Source organism: Sturnus vulgaris, chromosome 1 (assembly GCF_052056855.1).
Source record: "Sturnus vulgaris isolate bStuVul1 chromosome 1, bStuVul1.hap1, whole genome shotgun sequence".
NCBI lineage: Eukaryota > Metazoa > Chordata > Aves > Passeriformes > Sturnidae > Sturnus > Sturnus vulgaris.
Window position 1 is genome coordinate 41,436,742 of NC_142243.1, and position 24,164 is coordinate 41,460,905.

Here is a 24,164-nt window from a genome sequence, read left to right on the forward strand (position 1 = left end):
TTAGCACTTTGGAGAACACTGGAGAGAATGTTCCAAGACTCAGTTTTAGCTTTCATGGGGGCCAAACTTCATCCACCCAGACAAGCAAATAAAAAAAAACAACAAAAAATCCCCAACACAGAAAAACACAAAACCCAAACAGAAAAACCAACACTATTTAGTTAGTGCCCGAGACACAAAAAATGAAGTGAGATTATAAACAAATGAAATATGTTAGTGTAGGTCACTACCATAGACTATAAACATCTACGTGGAAGAACGGAAACTGTACAAAAAGGCAATGTGCCTGGTTTTCTGTTATACGGCATTGCAGGGTTCTTGTAAGGATACTTGAATGCTGAAACAGCCTGGGAACTTGGCTTCCCTTGCGGCAGATTGATGTTCTTTGGACGGGTTTTCAGACGTGGAGTGATTTTGTCCTGATGTTCTGTGTGTGGTGGAGAGATGTGTCAGGAGGGGGGAGGGCTACAAAAAGATACTTGGAATGGAAATGAGCTTGAGGGAAGGAAAAAGAACAGCTTTACAGTGAGACTGGGAGTAGTAATACTAGAATGCATAATGGGCAGCTAAAGATGTGGGGATTTTTGGCTCAAGGCTCCACTGGATCTGGATCTCTGATATGGTCATATCGACTCTTATGTCCACTGAAAAATGCTTAGAAGATATTAATGGTTTTAGATATTATGGACTGATGTTACTCTTCAATTATTTATTATGCAAGATATACCTGACATCTGTGATACAACACTTGAATATTCTTACAAATTCTGGTTTTTATTTACGAGCAAAACTAACTTAGATGTGAATAATTACTGTGCTGTCTAGAAATTCATACTAAAAATCATTTCCTTTCTATTCCTTCATACATGAAGCCTGTACTCTACACTGATGCTAGATATAAAAGTCTAACTCCATTATCTGTTTTTAATGACAATGTTAAAATTACTTTTGCACTTTTACCTCCTAATTGTTGGGCAGGGAAATGGTGAGAAATAAAAAACAATTTAGTTTTCTGAGAAGACTACCTCACTGTCCTAAAAAGTAATTTTCTTAGTGTTTGATCCAAGCCATCCCATCACTTCCCAAGGCATTTCAGATTTCCCATTTGACAGCTCTGGCTTCTTGTCTGGATCTCTCATATAGGAAAATAGAAGTTGCATCTAATTGTATCTCCTTCTTCCTCCCAGAAGTTTCTCTCCCAGAGGGCAAGGGCATTGGAGAAATCCAGGGAGAACTCTTGCTCTCTTGTAGCATGTTTTTTAGTTCAAAGCAACATCAGCTTTATTGCTGCTCTGCAGTGAGAAGAGAGCTTGGATAGCACTGCAAAGGAAAATGCAATGTAGGACAAGCTGGTTTAAAAATGGCTTACAGTAAAAAGGGAAGATCAAATGAGGGAATCAGAGAAGGTCAAACATCCTCACATCCCTAAGATGATCAAACTAGTGTTTATTAGATTTGTTATCACAGTGTCCCTCAATCTGTAGTAATGCTCTGTCAAAAAAACCTCCCCACAACAAGAATCCCTCCACCAAACAAACCAAAACAGAAAACCAAACAAAGAAAAGGAAGGTTTAGATCTTGACTTTGCTACAGAGTAGTGCTTTTCACGCTCCTTAAGTCAACAGTTTCTTTAATAATTTTGTATATTTTTTCTTATTTCTTTTAATTTTCTTTAAACTTTGTGAATGAGATTTAAGCCAAGAAGCAAAAACATCCATGTATACAAAATTCTTTCATGATTGGACTAACCCCTGCATTGAGTAATGTATGCATACCAAAATAATAATAGATATCTTTGTAATTTGAGGGGCAAGGTGATCATGAAGCACACACTCTTACATCTAGATTTGGTGCAGAGACAATGGCAATGAAGTCTCCCAGGAGTAGGAAGAAAGACTGGGAAAAGAAATACAAATGGATACAGCAGGAAATCATATCTGTGTTTGCCTCCTGTAGGATGTGGATTGACCTAGTAAATGGAGAATCCTGCAAAGAAGCTATAAATATGCTTGTGCTAATATTATTAAAGCTTTCAGGTGGTTCAGTTTCATCCATATGGCTTTCCAGGGAGATGCCAAAGACGTGGCCCCTGGCCACAACTTGTCTGAGCAGCACATGCCTACCTGCACTGTAATTGCTTAATAAGATGTAGGGATTTTCCCTGAATGGATTGTGAAATATATTCAGATGCCTAAATAGGTGCTTGGTGAGATTTTTGGATCTTCCTAATTCAGTTGAAGTCTTTATGAGCAAGACTTTGTTGAATGCTGTTGAAGATCAGAGAGAGCTCAGTGCTTTAAAAGTTGTGAAAATTCCTTGCCCTCTAACCCCTCCTTTATGTCTTTAGGAAAATAAAAATACTTTCAGAGCTGTTGCTCTCCAGTACTGGCTTAACAGCACTGGGCTTGCTTGAATACACCAATGTTGCCAACTAAAGGAAGGAAAAAATGGAGAGGGAGGAAGACAAGATAGGAAGTGACTGGCTGATTAATGTACTAACTAAATGCAAATACTGGGAGTAAGAAAGCCACTTAAAAGCAGATGATTATCCCTTGCCAATCCCTAAGATCTAACCTCTAAGCTGTTGTTCAGATGATACCCCAAAGCAATTCCTGGCAGAAATCTGTCCATTGTTCCAGCAGAGAGAGCAGTGAGATGAAAGGGATGTGGTTTAACCAAAGCTGAGACTTTGCTATCTCACCATCTTCTAGAGCTATCTGGCAGTGTGTGCCTGTAGAGCACACATTGGCATTTCTCCCTGAATTGGTCCCACCTGCTGGAAGGCTGCTCTCCCTGCCCCTGCACACATGGCCCCAGCCTGCCACAGAGACTTGTTGCCCTCCTGTTCTGAAGTTTAATCCTTGTATAGGTTTAAAGGATAGGAGAAGGGGGGTTTTCTGATGAAACAAGCCATTGCAAGCTGCACATTTGTATCTCAGGAAGGTCCATAATGTTACCTCCTCTTATGGAAGAGATGGGGCAGGACTCCAGAGCACTGGAGTCTCACAAGCATGTGTGCCCTTCTTCTGCCAGGGACCTTTAATCTTTTAGGACAAAGACCTGCCTACACTCCTCCTTCTGCTGCATATCTTCTGGCCTTTTGAAGCTTTAGGTCACTGCATTCCCTTAAACCCCACTAGGTTCAGTAGAAAATATGTGACAAATAGAGGTGTGGTGGCAGTGCTATTGGAAGATTATGAGACAGTGTGAGAAAATGGAAAGATTTTCCTTCTTTTTGAAAATAAAATCTTTATCTGTGCTCATACACATGGATAATACTGAAAATCTGTATTTATCTGTTTATTTTTCAGGTTATGGTTTTGTAGATTTTGACAGTCCTGCAGCAGCACAGAAAGCAGTAGCATCTCTCAAAGCAAATGGCGTGCAGGCACAGATGGCAAAGGTAAGAACTATGTCATAGCAGGATTATTTCAGCTGTTGGGTTAAATTTCCAAGGATTTGGAAGTAGGAGCAAACTCCTATTTTTCTTAAGGTTTTGGATTGCTTATTCCAAAGATTCTTTCGTCCTTCAGCTCCAGTGCCTTGTTCATCCCGTGGTTTGTCTGTGTTCTTGAGAGCAATGTTTCATGCAATGGGTTCTGCTCTGACTCTCTGTGTCCCTCTGTCTCTCTGTGGGTTGTAAGACAGAGCACCAAAGTGGAAGGGCATTGGAAATGCCTTTTGCTAAGTACTGGCTGAAAGAGTTGCCTTTTCTTCACCTTTAAGTTGTCTTCATTTGGTTCCTTTGCTTTGGAAAAGTTACACTTTTCTGGCATGGCTAGTGGGCGTCTCTGAAGGAGTGATTGACTGAACATAAGGAAAATCTGGTTGATCTGCCTAGGTTTGGCTTCTCCTGCTTGTTGAGTTGGGTTTTTTTGGGGGGGAGGGGGGGTGTTGGTTTTTGTTTGGGTTTTTTTGTTGTTTTTTTATGAGGGCATAAATGAAAGTGTAGAATGTTGATGAAAGAATAGTTGCCAAAAGTTGTCTGGAGGTGACTGGCATCTGTTCACAGAGGCTGCAGGAGCTGTAGCAAGTGCAGTGAGTTCAGTCACTCTGGTCTTGGAATTGTCCTTTGTCCCCAGGCAAAGGGGCTGATGGTGAGACAGAGGTTATAGTAATGACCAAGGTGTGGTCCAGCTGTTGCCTTTCTGAAGGTAGAATGATGTGTCTTTGGGCTCTAGACTGTCAGCCAGCAAAAATATCTGTTGCTTTGTACTTTAAAAATGCTTTGCCTGAGAATCACAAAAAGCACTTAATATTGCCTGATTTAGTCTCTCAAGATATGATGCTGTCCTAGACTCTAAAGCAGTGAAAGCAAACAGGTAATTACAGGAAAAAAAAAAAAAGAGGGAAATCAACTAATAAACAATGATCAGGTTTGAAGATTTCCACTTAAAGGAATGTTGCTGGTTTAAGCCTTTATTTTTCAATGATGTCTTAGTAAAAGTATAGTTTTGTTTTGGTTTGTGTTTTTTTTTTTTAATTATTATTTTATTTTACGAGAAAAGTAATTGCTGGTAAATGAGGTTCTTTTGACTTCTACTGAATTACACTCACTGTACCTGAAAGAAACTGGATGTCATCGATGTATTTCTGTTTAACAGCGCCCTACAATGCAAGCTAGGCTGTTTTATTGGCCCTTAGTTTTTATTGACACATGGTGATAAAAAATATTTGCTTCAAATGGGTAAAAGATGGCAAGCTGAAGAATGTGAACCTCTGCTAAGGACTCTGGTATTTTATTTCTCAGATATATGGCATCTCCTTGTTAAAATATAGGCAATTTGATGCATTAGTCAAGCTGTAGAAAAGAAACCAAAGACAGGAGATATGTTTTGTCGTAATGATTGATATCAAATAGCCATTTCTAGAAAGGAGTAAATCTATATAAATGTATAAAAAATCTAAATCCATATAAAACTGTACAGTTATAGATTTAAAATTATAGATTTAAAGATAGGATTGAAAGATAAATCTATGCTTGGGGTTGTCAAGATTCAGAACAATGAACAATTGCAGTACTTATATTCACAGAAACACCAGAAAAGACGGTGACTTAAAACACTGTGGTTTGGATTGTCCAATATTTAGGGACTAAAAGCAAAGCCTGATGTTTTCAGACAGGGAAGGGCTGTACCACCCCTTGGTTGGTTTGTTTTCTGGGGAACCTGTGGCAGGAATAGTTTTTTGCCCTATGAGATTTTGAAGCAGCTGGTGTGTACACATTTGTTTGCATAAGGCTGACTGTATTTTTATTATTTAGCCATGGTGCCTGGAATCTCAGATAGATTCTTTTTAGTGTGTTTGATAGCTCAAGATAAATATACAACTGACTTTTCTTATCTCTGAAAAAATCTAAGTATTTAGAAAAATGGGGTTTCAAAGGAAATTGAGATTACTCCACACAAAGTACCTCACATTTCTGAGAAGGCAGGAGCCTGGGAAAGCAAATCTATCTGGAGAAACATGTTAGTTCTTGCACATGTTGGAAGCCAAGTTGCATAACAGGACTGAAAGACAGCATTACCTGCCAGTGTCTGAATTAACAGTGAGGGCTCAGAAGAGGTTTGAGGAAAAGGGCAGAACAATAATTTAACCTGCATTTCTAGAAGTTTATCCAGAGCAGTTTTATTGCAAGAGCTGCTTTAATTAGTGGTGAATGGTGGCTCTCAAATGAAATTAAAATAAAAAGAGTTAAGTCTGAAGAAATTCCCTAAACCTTTTGTGTGCCACGCTTTCATAGTATCAGTGTCCTCTATCTTTTACGCTGCTTTGTAAAGCAGTGAAACTGCCCAGTGTAGAGGCCAGAGAGGAGACAGACTGTAACCTGTGTTCAGAAAATATCAAAAATCTCCGTCCAGCTGTGTATGCTTTTGAGTAAAGGTGAAAGAGACATTGGCCAATTTTTCTATGTGCTGGCCTTCTTAGTAGTGAGAGAAAGTATGCTGAAGTGTTGGTATTGTCTGTGATGTTTTCCTGGAGAGAACTCTTGCTCGGAAAGAGTGGTTCTTTCTCAGTTTTAACACAATATAATTTTTCTCATAGAAATCCAGGAATCTTCTTTGAAAAACAAAAAGCAGAACTGAGCCCCCGCCCATGTTGGCTAGCAGAAGTATCTTGTGGATACTTGAGTAAAATATACTCATTTTATCGATGCTAAAATACAGCTGCCTCCCTCTTTTTTTATAGCATTTGGACACCATTTTGGCTCATTTTGTTTCAGAGTGCTGCCTCTGGAAGAAGGTTAAACTCTGGTGGATTGATGCTCCAAGTCCCATCAGTGTTGGAAAACTTGTTCTCTCGAGGCTAATACACCCCATAAACCCACAAAGAGAAAAAAACCCAATTGTTAAACATGTCTGAATTTCTCTTTTTGCTCTGGTTGGATTTGGTTGAGGCAAAGGAACAGCAGTAGGATGCCTGCAGAGAGAGTGGTGGCAGCTGAGGAGATGAGGTCTCATGTCCCACTTGGTGGGACAGGGACACACAAAACTTCCCACCCACGGGAGAGTTGTGTGAGGCTCCTGCACTCACTCACTCACATGTTGTCATCTGGCTTCATTAGATTTCTCTCTCAGAGGTACCTGAACCAGGAGTTCTGGCCACTACTGCTTGCCTATGTTCATCTAAGTTGTCCATCTTTTTCAAAAGGGCTTATTAATAACTTCATTTTTTGAGAAGAATTAATGCTATGGAGTTGCTGAGGGATGTTTTCCTAGCTGGCCTGGCTTGTTTTGCTATGTGCTTCCTGCGTGCCTTTGGAAATGCAGATTAATTTGTGTGTGTGCAGTGCCTGCTTGTTCAGGCTTGTGGTGTCCAGGTGTTTTTTTGGGTTTCTCTTCCCACTAAAAGTAGCATGACTGATATGCGTCTGGATAATCTTACAGGAATTATTGATTTGGTTGTCTCTTTATACTAGGGACTACAGACACATGACAGGAAAAACATTGCTTATGTGCATGATTTATATATCAGTTTAGTTTTTTTTTTTTCAGATGCTCCTTTCCTGCATTTCCTAGAAAAATATTATAGACAGAATATGGAAAATTAATAAGGAGAATCTTGGTAATATGGGAGTTGGCTCAAACAAGTAGGCAAGGAAGCCTAGTACACATGAAAAATGTATTAGTGTTCTAATAAAATCTGGAGCCACATCTATTCTTGGGATTTGCAATAGTCCTTCACCCAGAATTACACATTCATGAGGACACTTCTTAATCTACTTTATATGTAAGTTTTAATGATGCCAAGGAGTCTAAATCACCTGAAAAATCAATAGAAGTCTGCTGTCTAAATAAATTTGAGCATCTGAGCTTGTATCAGCCTACAGATGAACTGTGCAATCTGTTTATCCCTTCACAGACATTGGGGTCCTCTCTACCATTTTTTATTTCCAATTCTAGTCTGCTGTAAGATTGCATAATGTGGAAGTTCAGGCGAAGGTAGGTTTTTGCAGAGTATTTAATAGCTTCTTTAATACCTAGCAGCCCATCAAGAGTGTTGAAACAAATGCGTTCACAAAGGAAGTGTTTTCAGTCCTGCTTTTATAAGGATTAAAAATGTATTTGATGTTGTGTATCTTCTTTGGGTTTTCCTTTTGTACATATAATGCATTTAGACATCCTCAAGACCTGCGTGAAAAATGTGGATATTGAAGGAATATTTAATTAGTGCTGGCAGTTGTCTAAGTCCAAGGAATAATTTCTTGACTACTCTGCTGCAGTAATTGCCATCCAGAGAGTACACTGCAGGAACTGGATCTGAAAAAAGGGCTGTGCCAGTAGGCTCTGATGTGTTTTCCTTCACAAGGGAATTGCAGAAAGTGATTTTGCTTCTCGTGTGATATTTTTCTCATCTTTCCATCATGCAGAAGCTTAAATACAGGGAGTAATCACCACATAGGTGAAAGATAAAAGGGAGCTGTTTCCCACTGAACGGAGCCAAGCACAAGAGCTTCTAAAGAAGAACAGAGAGCTGCTTGCTGTATAGTTAAATAGACAGATTTTCTCCAAGGACCAAGGAAAAAGAAATCCCACAGAAAAGTTTTATTTATTTTCCAGACCTTAGCGTAGGTTTTAAGCATTGCTCTGGTATGAATCAGCTGACCAAATAAGTTCATTCTGTCTGCTTATTTTTCAGCTTCATATTCTCTTCTTTTTACATTACTTTCCTTTTTTTCTCTGTCAGATACCAATACTCCAAAGGGCTGATCCTTAAAATGGAAAACCTCTGGAGAAAATCCTTCTTTCCAATATTTTTTTAACCTAGATTTTTAATGAAATGTTTTGTTTGTTTTTTGCAGTTTAAAAATTCATGAAAATAATAAGAATGCTGTCCCTACAAAATACGAAATATGGCCTGTAGACATGATGCACTGGTTTCCTAACTCATGATTGAAATGTCTGCAAGCTTTAGCTAGTGAAACTTCAAGATACTGGTTGGTTGAGTTTTTTGATAATATTTTTGTAAACAGCGCTACTGACTGAGCTAGCCTTCCTTTTGAAACCGAAGTGGGATTCTAGGAGTTTTAGAGCTCAATATTGAAATTGTCAGGCTTTCTTTTACTCCTGTACTTTAATTATCAGATACCCCATCCCCAGCGAACTGTGAAGTCTAATATTTGTATGGGTGATTTATAAAACACTGGTTCTTTTGCTGCTAGAGCAGGAGCTGGTGGAAACCTCGCCATGCTCAGCAGTGTAGGAGAAGCTGAGAACATGGCTGTGCTGGCCACCTTCCACATCATTTCTGAATGAATTGCACAGCCAGGCGTAGGCTGCTGCTGCTGCAGCTGTTGTCAGAGATGTTTGGCACGACTCTTGTATGTGTGTGGAGCACTCCCAGTGAGCTCTCCTCTTATCTTCCTGAAGTGTGCACCCTCTCCCCCCGTGCTTTTGCACAGCACATACTGGCTGAGCAATACTGACCTGAATTGATGACAGTCCTGGGTTCGATGAAAATGAAAAGTTATAGCTGGAAAGAAATGAGAGGTAGTTCAGTTTAGATTTGGAAATTACACATGCAATTGTCTCCCTGCTTTGATTTCTTTTACCAAGTCAACCATACCAAAAGTGTCCTGCAGAAGCACTAACTGGAAGTTCCAAGTTTCATGTACTGCTACTTACCAAAGTCATGTAGTCCTCATCCTCCCTTGTCTCCTTACCTCTGTTTTTCATAAACATAAAGAGTATCATTTACTCTTGGAATGGGGAATCATAGTTTCCCAAATGGAGCTGGCCTTTAAGTGCAAGTTTTGTAAATACAGGATATTTTTCCATTTCTCAAAGGTTAATAACTGAAAAAGCAAGATGCTAAATTATTTTTGTATTAGGTTTTATCTCAAAATTTCTTAGGAAGATATACCTTTCAAAACCTGGAAGTTTGTTGGGGTTTTTCTGTGGTGGTTTTTTTTTGTTGTTGTTGTTGGTTTTGTTGTTGTTGTTGTTGTTGTTGTTGTTGTTTTTTCCAGATGAAACACTGTCTAAATTCAGGATTCAAATCACAGAAGTGCTAGCAAAGGGCTAACTTTAAATTTCAGAAAATCTGCAGTAGCAGATGACAGTGTCCTACGAGTGTCCTAGACGATCAAGACTAAAGCAATGAGCAGCTTTTCAGAAGCAATGATAGATTGGGGTAATAGCAAAGATACATGACATCAATGGAAGGACTTCCTACTCCTATTCTGCCTTGAAAATTTCATACTTCTGTACATGGCAACTATATGGTAGCCAATATGAAATGATCTTAGGATCCTTTTCCTGCTTTTATATGTGCATTCACAAGCCAGTATAGAATGCATTAGCTTGAGCCATTCTTGAAAGAACATCAAGTTATCCTCAGGGTACTAAAATCCAGCAATCCTTTCACACTTGCATGTGTTGCTCCTAAATCATATCAATCAGCGTGAAGAAGAGTATGCACATCGACAGCATTTGAACCACACCTGCCAAATTTATAAACAAAAATTTCTTTGGGGGTTTTCAGAAGTGCTTAAGCTGACATAATTCTACTCTCTGAAAGTGCATGGAACTTTTCTGGTGGCTAATTGAGAGGAATTAGGTCAGTACTGTGTTCCTTTGTTCCCAAAATATTGTAGCTCAGCATCTTTGTTAACCGCTAAGTTAGCTTAGAAAAATCTTACAGCACATACAATCATGTTTATTCTCTAGCTATCGCCTCAGCTAGACCTGGCCATCGTATTTTTCTTCCCTTTTCAAGTGCTGCTTTAGTTTCTAGATTTACTTGATTTTTTTTTTCATACTGTAACTTCATCTAACATTAAAACATTCCTGTGCCTTTGAAAATTAAAATACAAACAATCAGTAAATATATCCACCTCCATGCTATTAATGCCTTGCACCACAGAACAGATGCTGAAAGTGAAAAATGTAGCCAACTTTTAGGCTGAAGAATAGTGGAATTACTGGGTTCTTTTCGGGTTATGAACTTCAGCCAAACAAGAGTTGGCCTTTTTTCATAAATACACATTGTTCCTGACTTTCCTCTGACTTGGAACACATTTGAATTGGTAATAATACAGCTGAAATCCACAGAGCTTTGGCAATCTAAGCTGGGGAGAAGAATGGGGCTCCCTATCTTTAGCACTCACATAGCTATACATCTTGGAAGCTCTTATACACTCTTTGCAAACCCTTTATGTTTGCAGAACAGGAAATCTGAGTCCTGCAAATGAGTTAAACACTGGAGTCAGATTAATTCTTTTTTGCCTACACACTCAGGAAACTCCAAACGCCCCACAGAGGAGTTATCCGACCACAACTATGCAGCTTGGGAATCTGCAGCTCAGACTGAGCAGAACTATGTTCTAAATTCAGTAAGCACAGCTTTACTCACCAGGAAAAACCCAGAGCACTCCGAAATGATCAAAAAACTGTGGTTTTAGAAAATATTACTGTGGCAGAAAATGGACGTAGCCTTTCTTTCAGCGATGTATCATTTAATTATGTTATTCTGTAGATCAGCCTGAGGACAATGCTTTTGTAAGGTGAGAAACAAAAATTCATTGTTCCTAGCATGATGATTCATGTGACCACCAGCAGGAGGATATGTGCTTGCTTTTTGGGGCACCGCTTAGTCTGGACTGAGACCCAGCTTCAGCAAAGCAATGCAATTTGTGTGAAAACCAGGACACATTCAGATTATTTGGTTTGATTTGGAAAGCAGGTGTGCAAACTTCAGTGGCATTTCTTCTGAGTTGATGTGAGTGCCTGTATAACAGCTCATCAGCCTGGAAATACACAGGTGCACACTCTACTAGTAAACAGAAATCTACCAATAATATGCATAGATATTCCCTGTGCACCTAGGCATCCCCCTCTGAATATCTAAATGTTACTGTATTAGTGAAACTCTGTTATTCCTTTATTAATGACTGTCTCCCATTCAGCTGACATGTCTGAGTGGTTTGGCTGTAATCTACATAAATTTAGGTTTAGATGCAGTTTTGTTCACTGATGAATGATAATTTTTGTCACTATCAAAAGAACCTCTATTTTTCCTTTGTATAAAAATATGAAATTAGACTGTGGTCATGCTACATGCAACATACTGAGTCATAATGGCAGCTCACTGAATTTTTAGTCCTTTCCCTTTACATATTTGTGCTCAGAAAGGGAGATAACGATGACATGAACAGAAGAATTGCAATTGTAGTCATGATAAATTAGCCTTGATGTGATCGAAATAAATATAAGAGATATAAGAATGTAAACCTGGCCATATCAGACTAAAAGCCAGACTAAAATAAAGTTCCTTCTGATATCAGATTCTCTTTCTGATAATGCCCTATAGCACGTGCCAACAGAGGAATACAAGAACCAGACAAGTATCTGAGGATACTTCCCCAGAACAGTCTCTTAGCCTCTAGCAATTTGCAATTTGGGATTTCTTCAGCTTCTATTGAATAGTCATTTGTAGAACTGTCTCCCCATCCCCAAATAAACAATTTATGCTGCCTGTTTTGCATTTAAAATTTTGGCAGCACAACATCCAGACATAAGAAATTCTTCAGTTTAACTTCATGTTCTTCAAAAATCCATCTCCTTTGCTTGCTCTAGACCTGCAATGTTGATTTCATTGATTGCTTGCTAATTCTTGTATCAGAAGAGACAGAAAGCTCTTGTTCCCTATGAATCCTTTTCATGGCACTTACAATTTTATGAAATGCAATCAGAACTTCCTTTAATCCCTGTTCTGTTTCCAGTTTTAAGAAAGATGTGCTAGGATGTGTGTGCGTCAATAAGGATGTGGTTCTTAGAAGCAAGGAGCAGTTGCTAAGTAATGAACGTGAAGCATGTTAAAGTGGCTTCATTATACGAGAGCAGAGCTGACAGGAAGCTTAGAGGGTCATTTTATATCAATATGCTGGACATGAGGCAAGTATTGCTAATGCTGTGTAGTGCTGCAGCCTGGGAAATGGGAAAATGGACACAGAGAGGAAAGGCACATTTGGCTGGTATCGGGTAATTTGTAAGGCAGTCCTCATTTTGCACAAGGATAAATGCATATACTTGGTAAAACCTAGGAAGATTAATTTTTTAAATAAGAACTCTCGGCTTTAGAAAAATGTACCCCAGAAATAATTTAAGTGTTAAAAAAAAGTAACAGAGCTATTCCTTTAAAGCAGCAAGTGAAGACAAGTGCAACTCCAAGTATGAGGACAACTCCCCCAGTCTGTATATAAATAAGGCATTATAAACGCCAGCCTTAAAATCTGGGACTGTTGGTCATTGCTTTCCTTAATTATCAAATTAGATCCTTAATAAGATCAAATTAGTATCTGATGCCACCAATGGGTCAATACGTGGCCAATTCTCTCAGCAGGCCTGAGGGCTTTATCTTTGCCAGGGGCTACTGAAGCACCCCAGCACATTTTGTCTTGCACCCACTGCTTGGGCATGATGTGACCAGCAATGCTGCAGCCCGTGCCTTCATATCTAAACCAAGGAAAGGACTGCAGCAGATGTCATGCTGTGCAATGAATCCTTATTTAGGAGAGATTTATATGAATATTCTGCTTTCTCTAGAGCTCATGGTAGAAAATGACCCTTTTCTTAGTCATAGTTCAAAATGGTGGACATAGAAGAACGCAGGGACCCTAAATTGCCAGTTGCTCTACTGTGTAGGCAGATGGAGTCTCTCTGTGATTCCCAAAGGTATGTACTGAGTACATCTGGGAGGTTTACATCTGCCAAAGATGCCCCTTACACTGCATTAATGGAGGTGCAATGGTTATTTCCTCTTCTGCACCTCACAACTTTGTGCCCTCAAAAACCACAGAGAACAACAAAAACTTTGATGAAAGGCATTTTTTGTAGTTGGAAAAATTGGACCTCCCCTGTGTGAACACACGGTTAGAATATGGATACTGTATTTGGTAGGAGGTATATTTTTCCCTTGTTAAAATGGATACAGCTTTGTTTATCTGGGTGCCAGTAAGTAACAAAGTGGGGTGTGTTCAATGATTACCAGTCATCCTCTATCCTAATATTCTTACCACAATTCAAAATGGAAAAGAGGTAGTGAAAAAAGATGTTAGTTTCTAGTCAAAAACTTTGGAGTTGGGATAATTAAGGCTCGGTGCTGGAAAGCTTGGCTTTGAATTCCTCAGAAAAAATGAACATGCCTTTCTAGTAGTTGAGACTGAAGTCTGTGTCTCAGACGTCACTTCTTCATGCAATTGAATCATTTTTTGTCTTTAAATTCAGTTGGTAGACAGGTAAAGAAAGAGAAGACAACTTGAAGAAAGGCTTCCCCATCTTCAAAGGTATCTTTGCCCCTTCACTACCCCACTTAGTTGATAGATGATGCTGTTCCAGTGCTGCATCACAGTTCTTTCTCTCTGTGTATGGATGTATGGGGTTTTACTCTGTGCATGCCTAGTTGATAAGTATTCAAAAAACTATATTTATATCAATGTATGCCCACATTTATAGATGATAATTGAGAAATATTCGTGAAAAAATTTTATAATGAGATTCTCATAAGTAGCGAAAAGTATTATGGTGGTATTTTCATAATATGTGCTGTTGGAGTATGACTATTTGCTAGTAATACCTGTAAGCCCTGAGAATAAAATAGTATGTGTTTTTTTAGGAATGTGCTGTAGAAATAGGAAGGAAATTGGAGGTAAATTAAATCTTGGTCATAATCAGCCAGTATTTTTCCATCTGTCAGCAAAACCTGGCAAAAAACTCCAAAACAACAACAAAATTGTAAACTCTGAGATGAGATTTAGTGATTTACTGTCTGCTTTAACTGTGCCTATGGCTTGCGGTAGAGCTACACAGCCTCAGGGTTTCCCAGATATTTCCATAACTTATTGTCCATTTTGCATAAAAGGTTACGATCCCACAATTTATCTAAACATTTTCCTAGTCACCTATTCCAATTATAGCTTGTTATAGAAAGCCAGGACTATCATTTATGTGTCTGTGTTGCTTTATTATAGGGAGGCAGCATAAAGCAGCATGTGGAGTCAGTGAAGTGAGAGTTTTTGCAATGTCTTAGCTTCCAAAAAAAATCTTTTCCCTTGCTTAAAAACTGTTCATCAGTGAAAGGTCACCACTCCTAATAGCATGACCTGATTCACTTCAGCCTGCCTTCCTTCTGCATGGCACATTGCACATGGTAAAATCACGGGTTTGGTAAAGGAGCCAGACCAGGTTGAGGTCTGGCTGTAATGGGGTCACAGTGGTCTTGCTGCCTTGCCCTCTCTCCTGGGGCTGCTGAGCCTAGAGTAGTGGAAATGCTTCCCTTTCGGAATAAAATTTAATTAGCTAAAATACATAATGGCTCTCTTTTGTATGATCAGTCTTCTGAGTCTGCTCGAACTTAGGCTTTCTGTGTTAAAAAGGAGTGTTGGATGTGGACTCTGCTTTGCTTTGTTCAAATAAACAGTTTCATCTTGCATGATTATATTGTTGCATACTATTTACTTCTCTCAAGTATATAAGTGATTTCCAGATTAGTTTACAAGGGTACCTTGAAGAGGCTCAACATCTTATGTCATGAGCAATTAGATTAGTTACAGGGGCACCTCTCTGCACTCCTCTAAGTGACTATTGTGCTGGCTCTCTTTGATCCCAAGACATCTGGGAAGCCTGGTGCAGACTTATCTAAAGGACATGGTCTGAAAAAGTCACAACTTAGGCACTTTCCTCCTGGGAGTATCATCCCAGGTACTAGTTCTCTAGTACATCCTAGTACTCTATCCTTTATACTGGGTTTTACTAAAGGTTTCTCCATTTCTTTGTTGAGAGGTCCTTTGAACTTGTAGTAGCTGAGACCTGAAACACTTTTATACTGTGATGGAAACTTCTCACAAAACACAGCACTCTCAAATCACCTGATCTTAATGGTCCACAGATCAGATCAGGCATTGAATAATAGCTGTAAATACTATTTATTGCCTGTTTTCTGGCATTTCTTTAATATTTTAGAAAATTTTAATAGTGGTATTTGACTTCACAATGTTTTTCCTTCCATAATGTCCCCCTTTGTTCCCATGTAAGTGGAATCCTTTCACTTTAGTCTTTTCTACTCTAGTCAATCCACACAAAGCATTGGGAAAGCAGAATGATACCACGTTCACATCCTTCATTTTGCTATTGTGAGTATAACACATTCTTTTTAGGGTGTTCCTACACAATTACTACAATCCTTTTGCAGTTTTGTATCTGAGCTGGGTGGATGTTGCAATAGGCATATAAAGTCCCTCTTCTAGGATATTCACAGTTCTCCCTGTGATATTCCACTGACTGATAGTGTTTTTCTATACTTTTTCTATTTACAATCCATCTTTTTTAAGTCTGGTTGAGTGGAGCTCTATGCTATTTTTCAGAGAGTCTGCAATATGTATATTATGTATACAGAGAGTGCTGTAATATATATATATTTTACTGCCTTTTAGTCAATTGATGAGCACTGTAGAGTTTGCATTCAAGATTCTTATTTTTAGCAGGTGGATAAGCTACATTATTTTGCATGTTCTATTGTTAAATTTCATTTGCTCAATTAAATCTCTGAATGCCTTACCAGGCTTAGATACAAATGCAGATGTTCCATTTTATAAGTGCAAGTTTTAAAATTATGCCACAAGTGTTTGCAAACGTTCACAGCTAAAGATCTGTTCTTCAGCTTGTCTTTAGTGAGCACATCAACTGGTTGGCTGTTTAACACCATAAATGTGACACCTCAAGTATCTTGAATTGTGCTGGGAGAGACTTAGTGTCCCAGAGCTTAATTTCTAGTCATGTATAATTCCAAAAATATAGTAAACCAAATAGGAGATATAGAAAGTAAGTTATATTTATGTGTTTCTAAACTCTAAATGCTTTCTGAAATGCTGCATTTCACAAAGAAAAATGGATGTGAGAAAATAGCAATAGGGGATAGATGGATTTCTAACATATTAAACCTTGGAATTTTTGCCCAATGGGAACATTTGCTTCAATGATGATAAAATCTCACATTCTAAGAAGTGAGCATTAGGTTCCATGAAGTTGGCAGGTTTTTATTACCTTTAAGATTACTTAAAAAAAAAAAAAAAAAAGCATCCACCACAAACTCTATTATTTATGCAGATACTTCACTGCTGAAAGGTTTAACATGAAGAACATGAAGATAGAATGGTGAGAAATATAGGTCTAAGTTAGAGAGTTATAAGAAGCAAATGAGTATTTTACTAGCTCTCCTTTCATGTTTTTGGTTGTTTGTGCTGTGGATTTTGTTGGTTTTTTTTTTTTTTGGTCAGAATTACTGTTACATAAATATTATGTAGAGGAAAACTTTAGAATGTGCAAAATGTTAGCTAAGAGAATGATCAACTCTGTTCAAATTGATACTCTTGAGAGATGCACTCTTGAGATATATGTCTCTAATATTTGTTTTAGACAACTTTGAAATCTTGCTGTCCCAATATAAATATCCAGATGACAAATACATGTACAAATATTTTTCAGGAAATCAAGTTCAGTTGTTTTAAGGCAGAACTTGATTTTTGTGAGTATGACCTTAAACCTGGAACTTTGGATGAAGATGACCCTCAGCTTTCTTGTATTGCCACTTCTACTCATGTTTAAAAACAAGATTGCTCATAGTCACGTAGCAGTCATTTGTGGTTCTGAAGTTATCTGGTTTAAAATATAGACCTATATTTTGGAGCCAAAGTTAACAAGTATATTCAGCTGGCAATAATGAGCGTTAAGTTTTTTGTTAGAAAGATTTGCTGAATTGTTTCAAGATTTTAACAATCTGGGTCCCTAGCTAATATTCCACCTCTGTAAAATACTTTGCTGTGTCATCTCTGCTTATTATTTTATACAGAATATACTGAAGGGTTTTGTTCAACAAATGATCTCTGTTGATCTTTTAATTTTAATTCTATTCACACTTTTTCTTAGTTTTTGTTTTAGAAAAGAATAATTTAAGGTAGTACGTATTTGGCAAAAAACCCTCAAATATTTGATCTTCTTGGTCATCAGTAATGTAACTGCCCATCCTTAACATACTAGTAAGAGCAGAAATAACCAAAAACTATTTTGTTTGAAAATAAGCAACAAACTTTGGTTTTCACCCTTAGTGATGTGGTGCAAGATTTTTATTCTGGAATAATTTTGAATGGGGGTCAGGTTTGCCTTTAAAACTCAAGTCCCAAATAGAGAAAAATGTCCATATTAAATGATTCCACAAAACTCTTGTGTCTCTCAGTGTATAGGCCCTCTGTGCCTGCTGTGGATAGTCTGAAGCCTGAAGGCAAAGCTGAGATAACAGAATTTTTCTCTAAGGTCGGCTTGGTCCATCAAGCTGAAACCAAAATCTAAGCACCTGGCCTTCTGAGCAACTCTGTCTTTATCAGCCACAGTCAGTGATGTGCACTTTGACCTGCTGAATCCATGAACCTGAAGAGCTGAAACGAGGTGCAACTGAGGCATGTAGGGACCTAAATCATAGGTGAGATTCCAGCAGTTTCTTCAAAAACTCCTTCCAAAAGAGGATCACAACTGATTTGTATAAACAGTGTACATTAAGGCAAATATTTTAGCTGTTTTAAGATAGCTTAGAATCTTCAAAACCAGTCCTAACAAAATAAAAAGCCACAATTAATGTGCTTGCTTAAAATTAGAAGTCAATAACTTCTCACATTCTACAGAATGTAAGAAAGAAACCTTTGTATCTGATGCCTTCCTTCCAGTCCCCTGTTCTACCATTACAGTTCACTCTGTTATACAAATACAGTTTTCTATGTCCTATGTTTGTTAAGATTAAACTGTAGTATCAAAAGTATTATTAATTTCTGCTGTTCGCTGTATGTGTAAAGGTTTTATTTCTAGATGCTGAATAACAGATTGGATCAAGTCCAACTGTGTAAAACTCGCAAAGTTCTGACACGTAAACAAATTACATCATAGTAATACATTGCTGATTTATCCTTCTTTTACTGAAGGATAAACTAACCTGAAATTGTTACATGTATTTTCAGAGAAAAATTTTCATGTGGTTGGATTCTGAAAAGTGGTTGATGTGTAATAACCTGGTTTTGGACCAAAGTCCTGCAATATGCACAGGTCTGTGATGAGTAGGTCATGAACCTGGCTGAATACCGTGAATTAGAAAATAAGTAATTTACTAAATATGCGGTTTCAGTTAAAGGTAATGCACTTATTTAATAAATGCGGGTTTTTTATTTATTGCCTTCTTCCAATTCCATTCAATGCTCCTTACCTGAGCACCAGCACTGTGCATAGCTCTGTAGATGCTACAAATTAAATACAGTGCTTGAAGTGAACAAGATACTTACCCTAGGAGAAGCTATCAGGATGCCTTGGGCAGAAGTTGATTTCAGGCATTATCTCTCGTTTCTGCTGGCGTGCATGTGCACGCCTGCCTGCCTCACGTGTGCATTCAGGGGGAGAGCGATGGAAAGGTCACATGCGGGCTATGGATATCATCTCTGTTCATCTTGCTGTGCTGATGAAGTTTTGTTGATTGAATGTAAATATGCCTTAACTCTTCCACAGCATGTGCATCAAAGAGAGCATTATTAGAGTGAAGACAGGCATTTGTTGGTACAATGAAAGCAATAGTGTCGGTGCAATACTGTTTAGAGGTGGCGTGCAGTGGCATCCGGATATATTTGCATCTAAATGAGATGAGCGTTTCTTTTCATTTGGCTTTGATTTACCTTGATCGCTACAGGTTTTTATTCCTTCTGGGATTTGGGGAACCGTATTCCCATTATGCACTCATCTTCCCTTCACATACTGTCTGCCACCTTCAGTCAGTGCCACCAGATAAGTATATATAATAAAGATCTTTTACATCAGATCTGGTTACCATGCTGTCAGGCCAGTTACTGGAGTCTGAAACTCAGGAGGAGCAATGAGTGATGGCTATAGCATTTATTTAAGTATTGCTTCCTTTTTTTTCTTTTTCTTTTCTTCCCCCCCCCCCTTGTTTTTATGTTTAGTATTGACTGTATCTCAACCTACTTCAGTGTTATTAATGTTTCTGAGAATTGGATAATAACACATAGTTCCAAATTTTTTGTTTTGAAATTGTTTTAAAACCACTGATTTTCCTTTTTTATTATTTTTTTTTGCCTCTGAAGAGCCTCAGTATTTCATTAACCAGCATCCTAAAAGTCTGTGTCTGACTCCCTCACTCAGTGAGTTTGTAGATTGCTGTTGGATATGTCAAGATGCTCTATTTGTTCTATGTGTCACTTAGTGTGGGTTAGCTTAGCAAAAGCTTGGCCCAGCTCTTCTCTTGGTTGCACCAAGAGTTGCATTTTAAATTGAAGTCATAATAAATCAATTTAAATCTCGGTATTGTGCTGATGTGTCTTGCAGGGGAGCCAGAGCTATGACACTTAAGGATAATAATGTAGAAAAACTACTTGGGAAGTAAAATTTGTAAATCAACATACAGGGGTGTGCCTCTTGTGTTTCACATTATAAACTTTTGCTTTGAATTAATGCAAGGCTTCAAATCCTCCTTTGCATGATACAATCATTTCACTGAAGTTCTCTTTCCTATATTCTGCAAATTCTAAAAAGATTTCAGAACTATTCTAGCGTTGGAAAAGGGGAAACTATCATTTGTCGGTCATTGTTGTTTGGATTGCAGCACCTTCCAAGGAGCACTGGACACTTGCCAAAGGCAGAGGAAGGTCCATCCCATAGCCTTTAAAAAGGCAAAGGCAATTACATAAGGTCGTGACAGAATAGGGTGTGTACTCTTCTAATAAGAGAATTATCCCATCATTAACAAGACTTTTCCTCACTGTCTTCACTTTTTCTGTCCCTTTTCTCATTACAGTGAGGGATTTCTGATTTCTTACCTATTTACCCAGGTTTCATATGTTTGTGTCTTTTGATGTTAAGTACATTTCCCTTCAGTGGAGCATCTTCAATATTTCCCTTTTCATTCCCTCTCCAAGTCACTGGGGCAATTCTGTCCTTCTGACATACTTAATGGGATTTGTCAAGTCCTTGGTGTAACCATGTTTTATTTCCATGAGTAATGAGATAGTGTGATAGGGCATCTTGTCCTGCCCTAAACGAGACATGCCAAGCCAAACATGAAATGGAATGCCAAACGCTATGTCCTATATGTTTGTCAAGTGTGTGATCTATTTTTTAGAGACCCAACTCAGTACACTGAAATATTTTACTACTTGTGAACTTTAGCTTCTGTTAATATGATTGAAGCAAGTGGAAATGGAAATTGTCAGGGCAATTTAACAAAGCGAGTCTGTAAAACTCATTACATCCCAGGTAGTAAAATCACTTTAGAAGGCACATTCTTCAAACTTGAGCTTTATTCAGTAAACTGCATTGGTGCCTGACCTTTTAAGAGCTTTCCCTTGCTTGGGAGGGAGGAGGGGGAAAGGCCCTGTTGTTCAGAGCTACCTATCTTAAATTACAAACAGCAGCCAGACTTGACTCTGTGCTTTAGATCACACAGAATGACAGAGTGTGCAACTGCTTCAAACAGACAGTTAAATGGCCAGCTATTTAGATGAGTTTGATGTGTATTTCATGTAATTGTATACTCCATAAAGCAGTAAAAAACCAATGTTGTGTGCTGGCTGTATTTTAGCACAAAGTAAATCAAAGTACCAATCTCAGGTTTGTAATTCAACCTAATCTTATCAAGATCTGATGCTTTGAAGAAGCTTTAGATTGATACTAGGTAGTGGGTATGAGAGGGTTAAAGATGCTTTGGAGAAAATAATTCCTGTTAGGTCTATATCTAATTTGCATAGCAAGATAAATTAGCGTGTTGAGAACTCTCTAAGACCATGACTGGGTTTCTCCTGCACTGCAGTATAAACATGCCCCTAAGTATGCCTCTCTCTGCACTGTCTCCATGCATGCCACCAAATAGATGACAGGCTTTTCCTGCCAAAGTTATGAATGAGCTGTCAATCCACCCTAGATAACAAATTTAGCCTCTATTTTTTTCTTTTTTTTTTTTTTTTTAATACTTTATTCTTCCACTCATACACCAAAATTTTTGATTAGTGGTATACATGAAAAGCAAATGTGTCATGGGTTGTGTCTCTACCAGTTCATTATTTTCATTTTCCAGTGTCTAAACAATTATGAGCTGTAGAGATTGCATTTTCTTGGAGCTATCCTTTGCCAGGCTCATGAGCACAAGTCAGGTTGCTCATTAGTGAGCCCACACAGAGTTTAGTCCAGTAACCTTTGAAGTAAATGGAAAGCCTCCCACATATTTATTGGGTGTCAGATAGACATTTGGTGCACATTGTGGCATTAAAAGATTTTGTCTAATTACATAATGAGGCTTTTGCCTTATCTGTGTGGTTTGTGAAGTTATGGGAAGTATGTTAGAGCTGATTGTGGAAAATTTTGAAAAGAGAAAGTGTTATCCTGTTTTGCAATTTTTTCATGTCGTTTCATTTCTTTTTTTTTTTTTTTTTTTTGCCATTGATGTAATGCAATTTTTTCCCCTCCTGGATCTGTTACCATCTTATCTAGAGGTTTCCTGAACATCTTTAAACATAGTTCGTAAAAAAACCTAAGTGAAAATAAAAGATGGTTAAGAAAGGATTGGGAGTGGGGAATAGAAACTTTAAAAAGGTGAGGTTTTGCAAGAAGAATTGGTATAAAAGAAAAAAAAATATGTTTCTTTTTGATTTTCTATGGGCAGAAGGATTTGCAAATGCATGAACAGTACTGAGTCCTACATGCAGTGAGACTAGTCAGGTCCATAGGTGACAGATAAAAAGCTATTTAAATCCATAGCACTCCTAGTAAGAATCCTCCTTGTGAATGTAATACACAAAAAGTTTGCCAGCATAAAGAAATGATGGGAGATGATTATATATATAGGTAATGGAACTCTGCACTAGCTGGTTTTTTACCACAGAGAAGTACTGATCTTTGTGTATAAATTGTTTTACTTCAAGGAGAACTTGGTGCTAAGCCAGATGTAAAGCCTAGGATGATGTCCCTTTAAAAAATTGGCCTTCTCCCATGCAGAAAAGAAATGCCCCTTGCTTTCCAACAGGTGAAATTTATTCCATTATTCTTATACATTGGTAGCATTTCTTCTTCCCTGTTTAAATTCCCTTTTCAGTGTTTGACAATGCCTTGGGTTGGAAGCATTGAAAGGGGAGCAATTATAGGAAAAAGTTAATGTTTCAGGAGGTGTTAGAATGTGAATAATCCACCATCCTGAGGAACACGAATGCAGATGAACCTTTGATTGTTGATATATGTGGCACGCTTTATGGTTTTCTTTCATAAATACTCTCCTTTGCAGAAAAACAGAAATAGGGGTAGTTGAGACCATGCTGTGTTCTACTAATCAACCTGCAAACTGTGTGCTGTAGTGGCACTGGGATAATACCTTTTTTAATGCCTAGTTGCTATTCCTGGCATTTAAAAAAACATACTTTAAATACAGTGTATGTATACAAATACAAAGAATGTTTAAAAAAAACCTACTTTAAACAGTGTGTTTACTATCCATAGCCAGGTAATCTATAGCTGTTGTTGAGGTAAGAAGCAGTTTTGAAGGTTTGTACTTCTGGAAGGAAGGTTGACTTTTGTTGAAGGCATTTGATTTGATGGTGAAAGAATTTGTTTAAATACTCAGCTTGCCTTCATTTATTAGAGTTATTTATTTCACCTAAAGCAGAGTTTTCCAAACGTCTTTCTCTAGAACCAATTACAAAATCCCTTTCTGCAGATTCCACTCTGGGGCTCATAGAAATAATAATGAATTGCCTTGCCTTAGTCAAACATTTTTAACCATTAGTATTTTCCTTTTATTTCTGAAATTTCAAATTTTAAGGCAAATTGTTCATCTTCAAATATAACAATAATGCAGTAATCACTCTCTCCCTGCATGCCCCTCTACTTGAAATGCAAGTCAAATTTTGATGAAAAAAGGAAAAGAAAAGAAAGAAGAAAATATTGGATTTTGCAAATAGCACTGTGATTGATTAATAAACCTCATTCTTTATTTATGTATCTTGTCACTATTTTCTCAGCTTTTGCAATGCTATGGTTACATTTAAATTTCTGGCCTTTTTTTCCTCCATTTGCATTATTTTACATGTGGTTCCTTTAGTGTCATCAGATTTTTATGTACTTTATTGTTGGTAGCAACTGAATTACAAATCATTTACATTAACACATCTGCACATCCTTAGCAGGAAAAGCTTTCCCTCTTTTTCCCAAATTCTATCAGATACTGCAATCCGGCCTTAGTTCAGGAAAATATTTTAAAATATAATGCAATTCTAGTATTGTAATTGATCATATTAGTTTCTGTTCAGAAGATGAGCTTAACTATATTTAAAATTTAATATGTGAACTGCTCAGTCGGTTTTTCTGTCTATAGCTCAGCTCTCTTCTAACCTCGGCTCTCTGATTTTCATTTTGTTCATAACATGGATAGAATGAGTTCCTAGATAGAATAAGAAGTCCCCACAGAATTATCCTACAAACACAGCCTCCTTGCTGAGGAAAAGAACTGACACTGCCCTTGGAGTACAGGGTCATTTTCAATGAGCTTAGTCAGAGGTTTCCAATAAACTGTCTTAGCTTGTAGTTTTGGTTGGTGACTTTGATACCACTGTGTGCAAGCAAGAGATGATCACAGCC

At 37.9% G+C, this 24,164-nt stretch overlaps 1 protein-coding gene across 6 annotated transcripts in view; it reads left to right on the plus strand.

The window, feature by feature from the left end:
* Positions 1-24,164, plus strand: part of RBMS3 (RNA binding motif single stranded interacting protein 3) — a 701,354-nt gene that overhangs the window by 437,484 nt on the left and 239,706 nt on the right. For all 6 annotated transcript variants that reach the window (XM_088164438.1, XM_088164432.1, XM_088164435.1 and 3 more), the window contains one exon: positions 3,312-3,403. In XM_088164438.1, the coding sequence (XP_088020564.1) occupies positions 3,312-3,403 (92 nt within the window). The remainder of the gene's footprint in view (positions 1-3,311; positions 3,404-24,164) is intronic.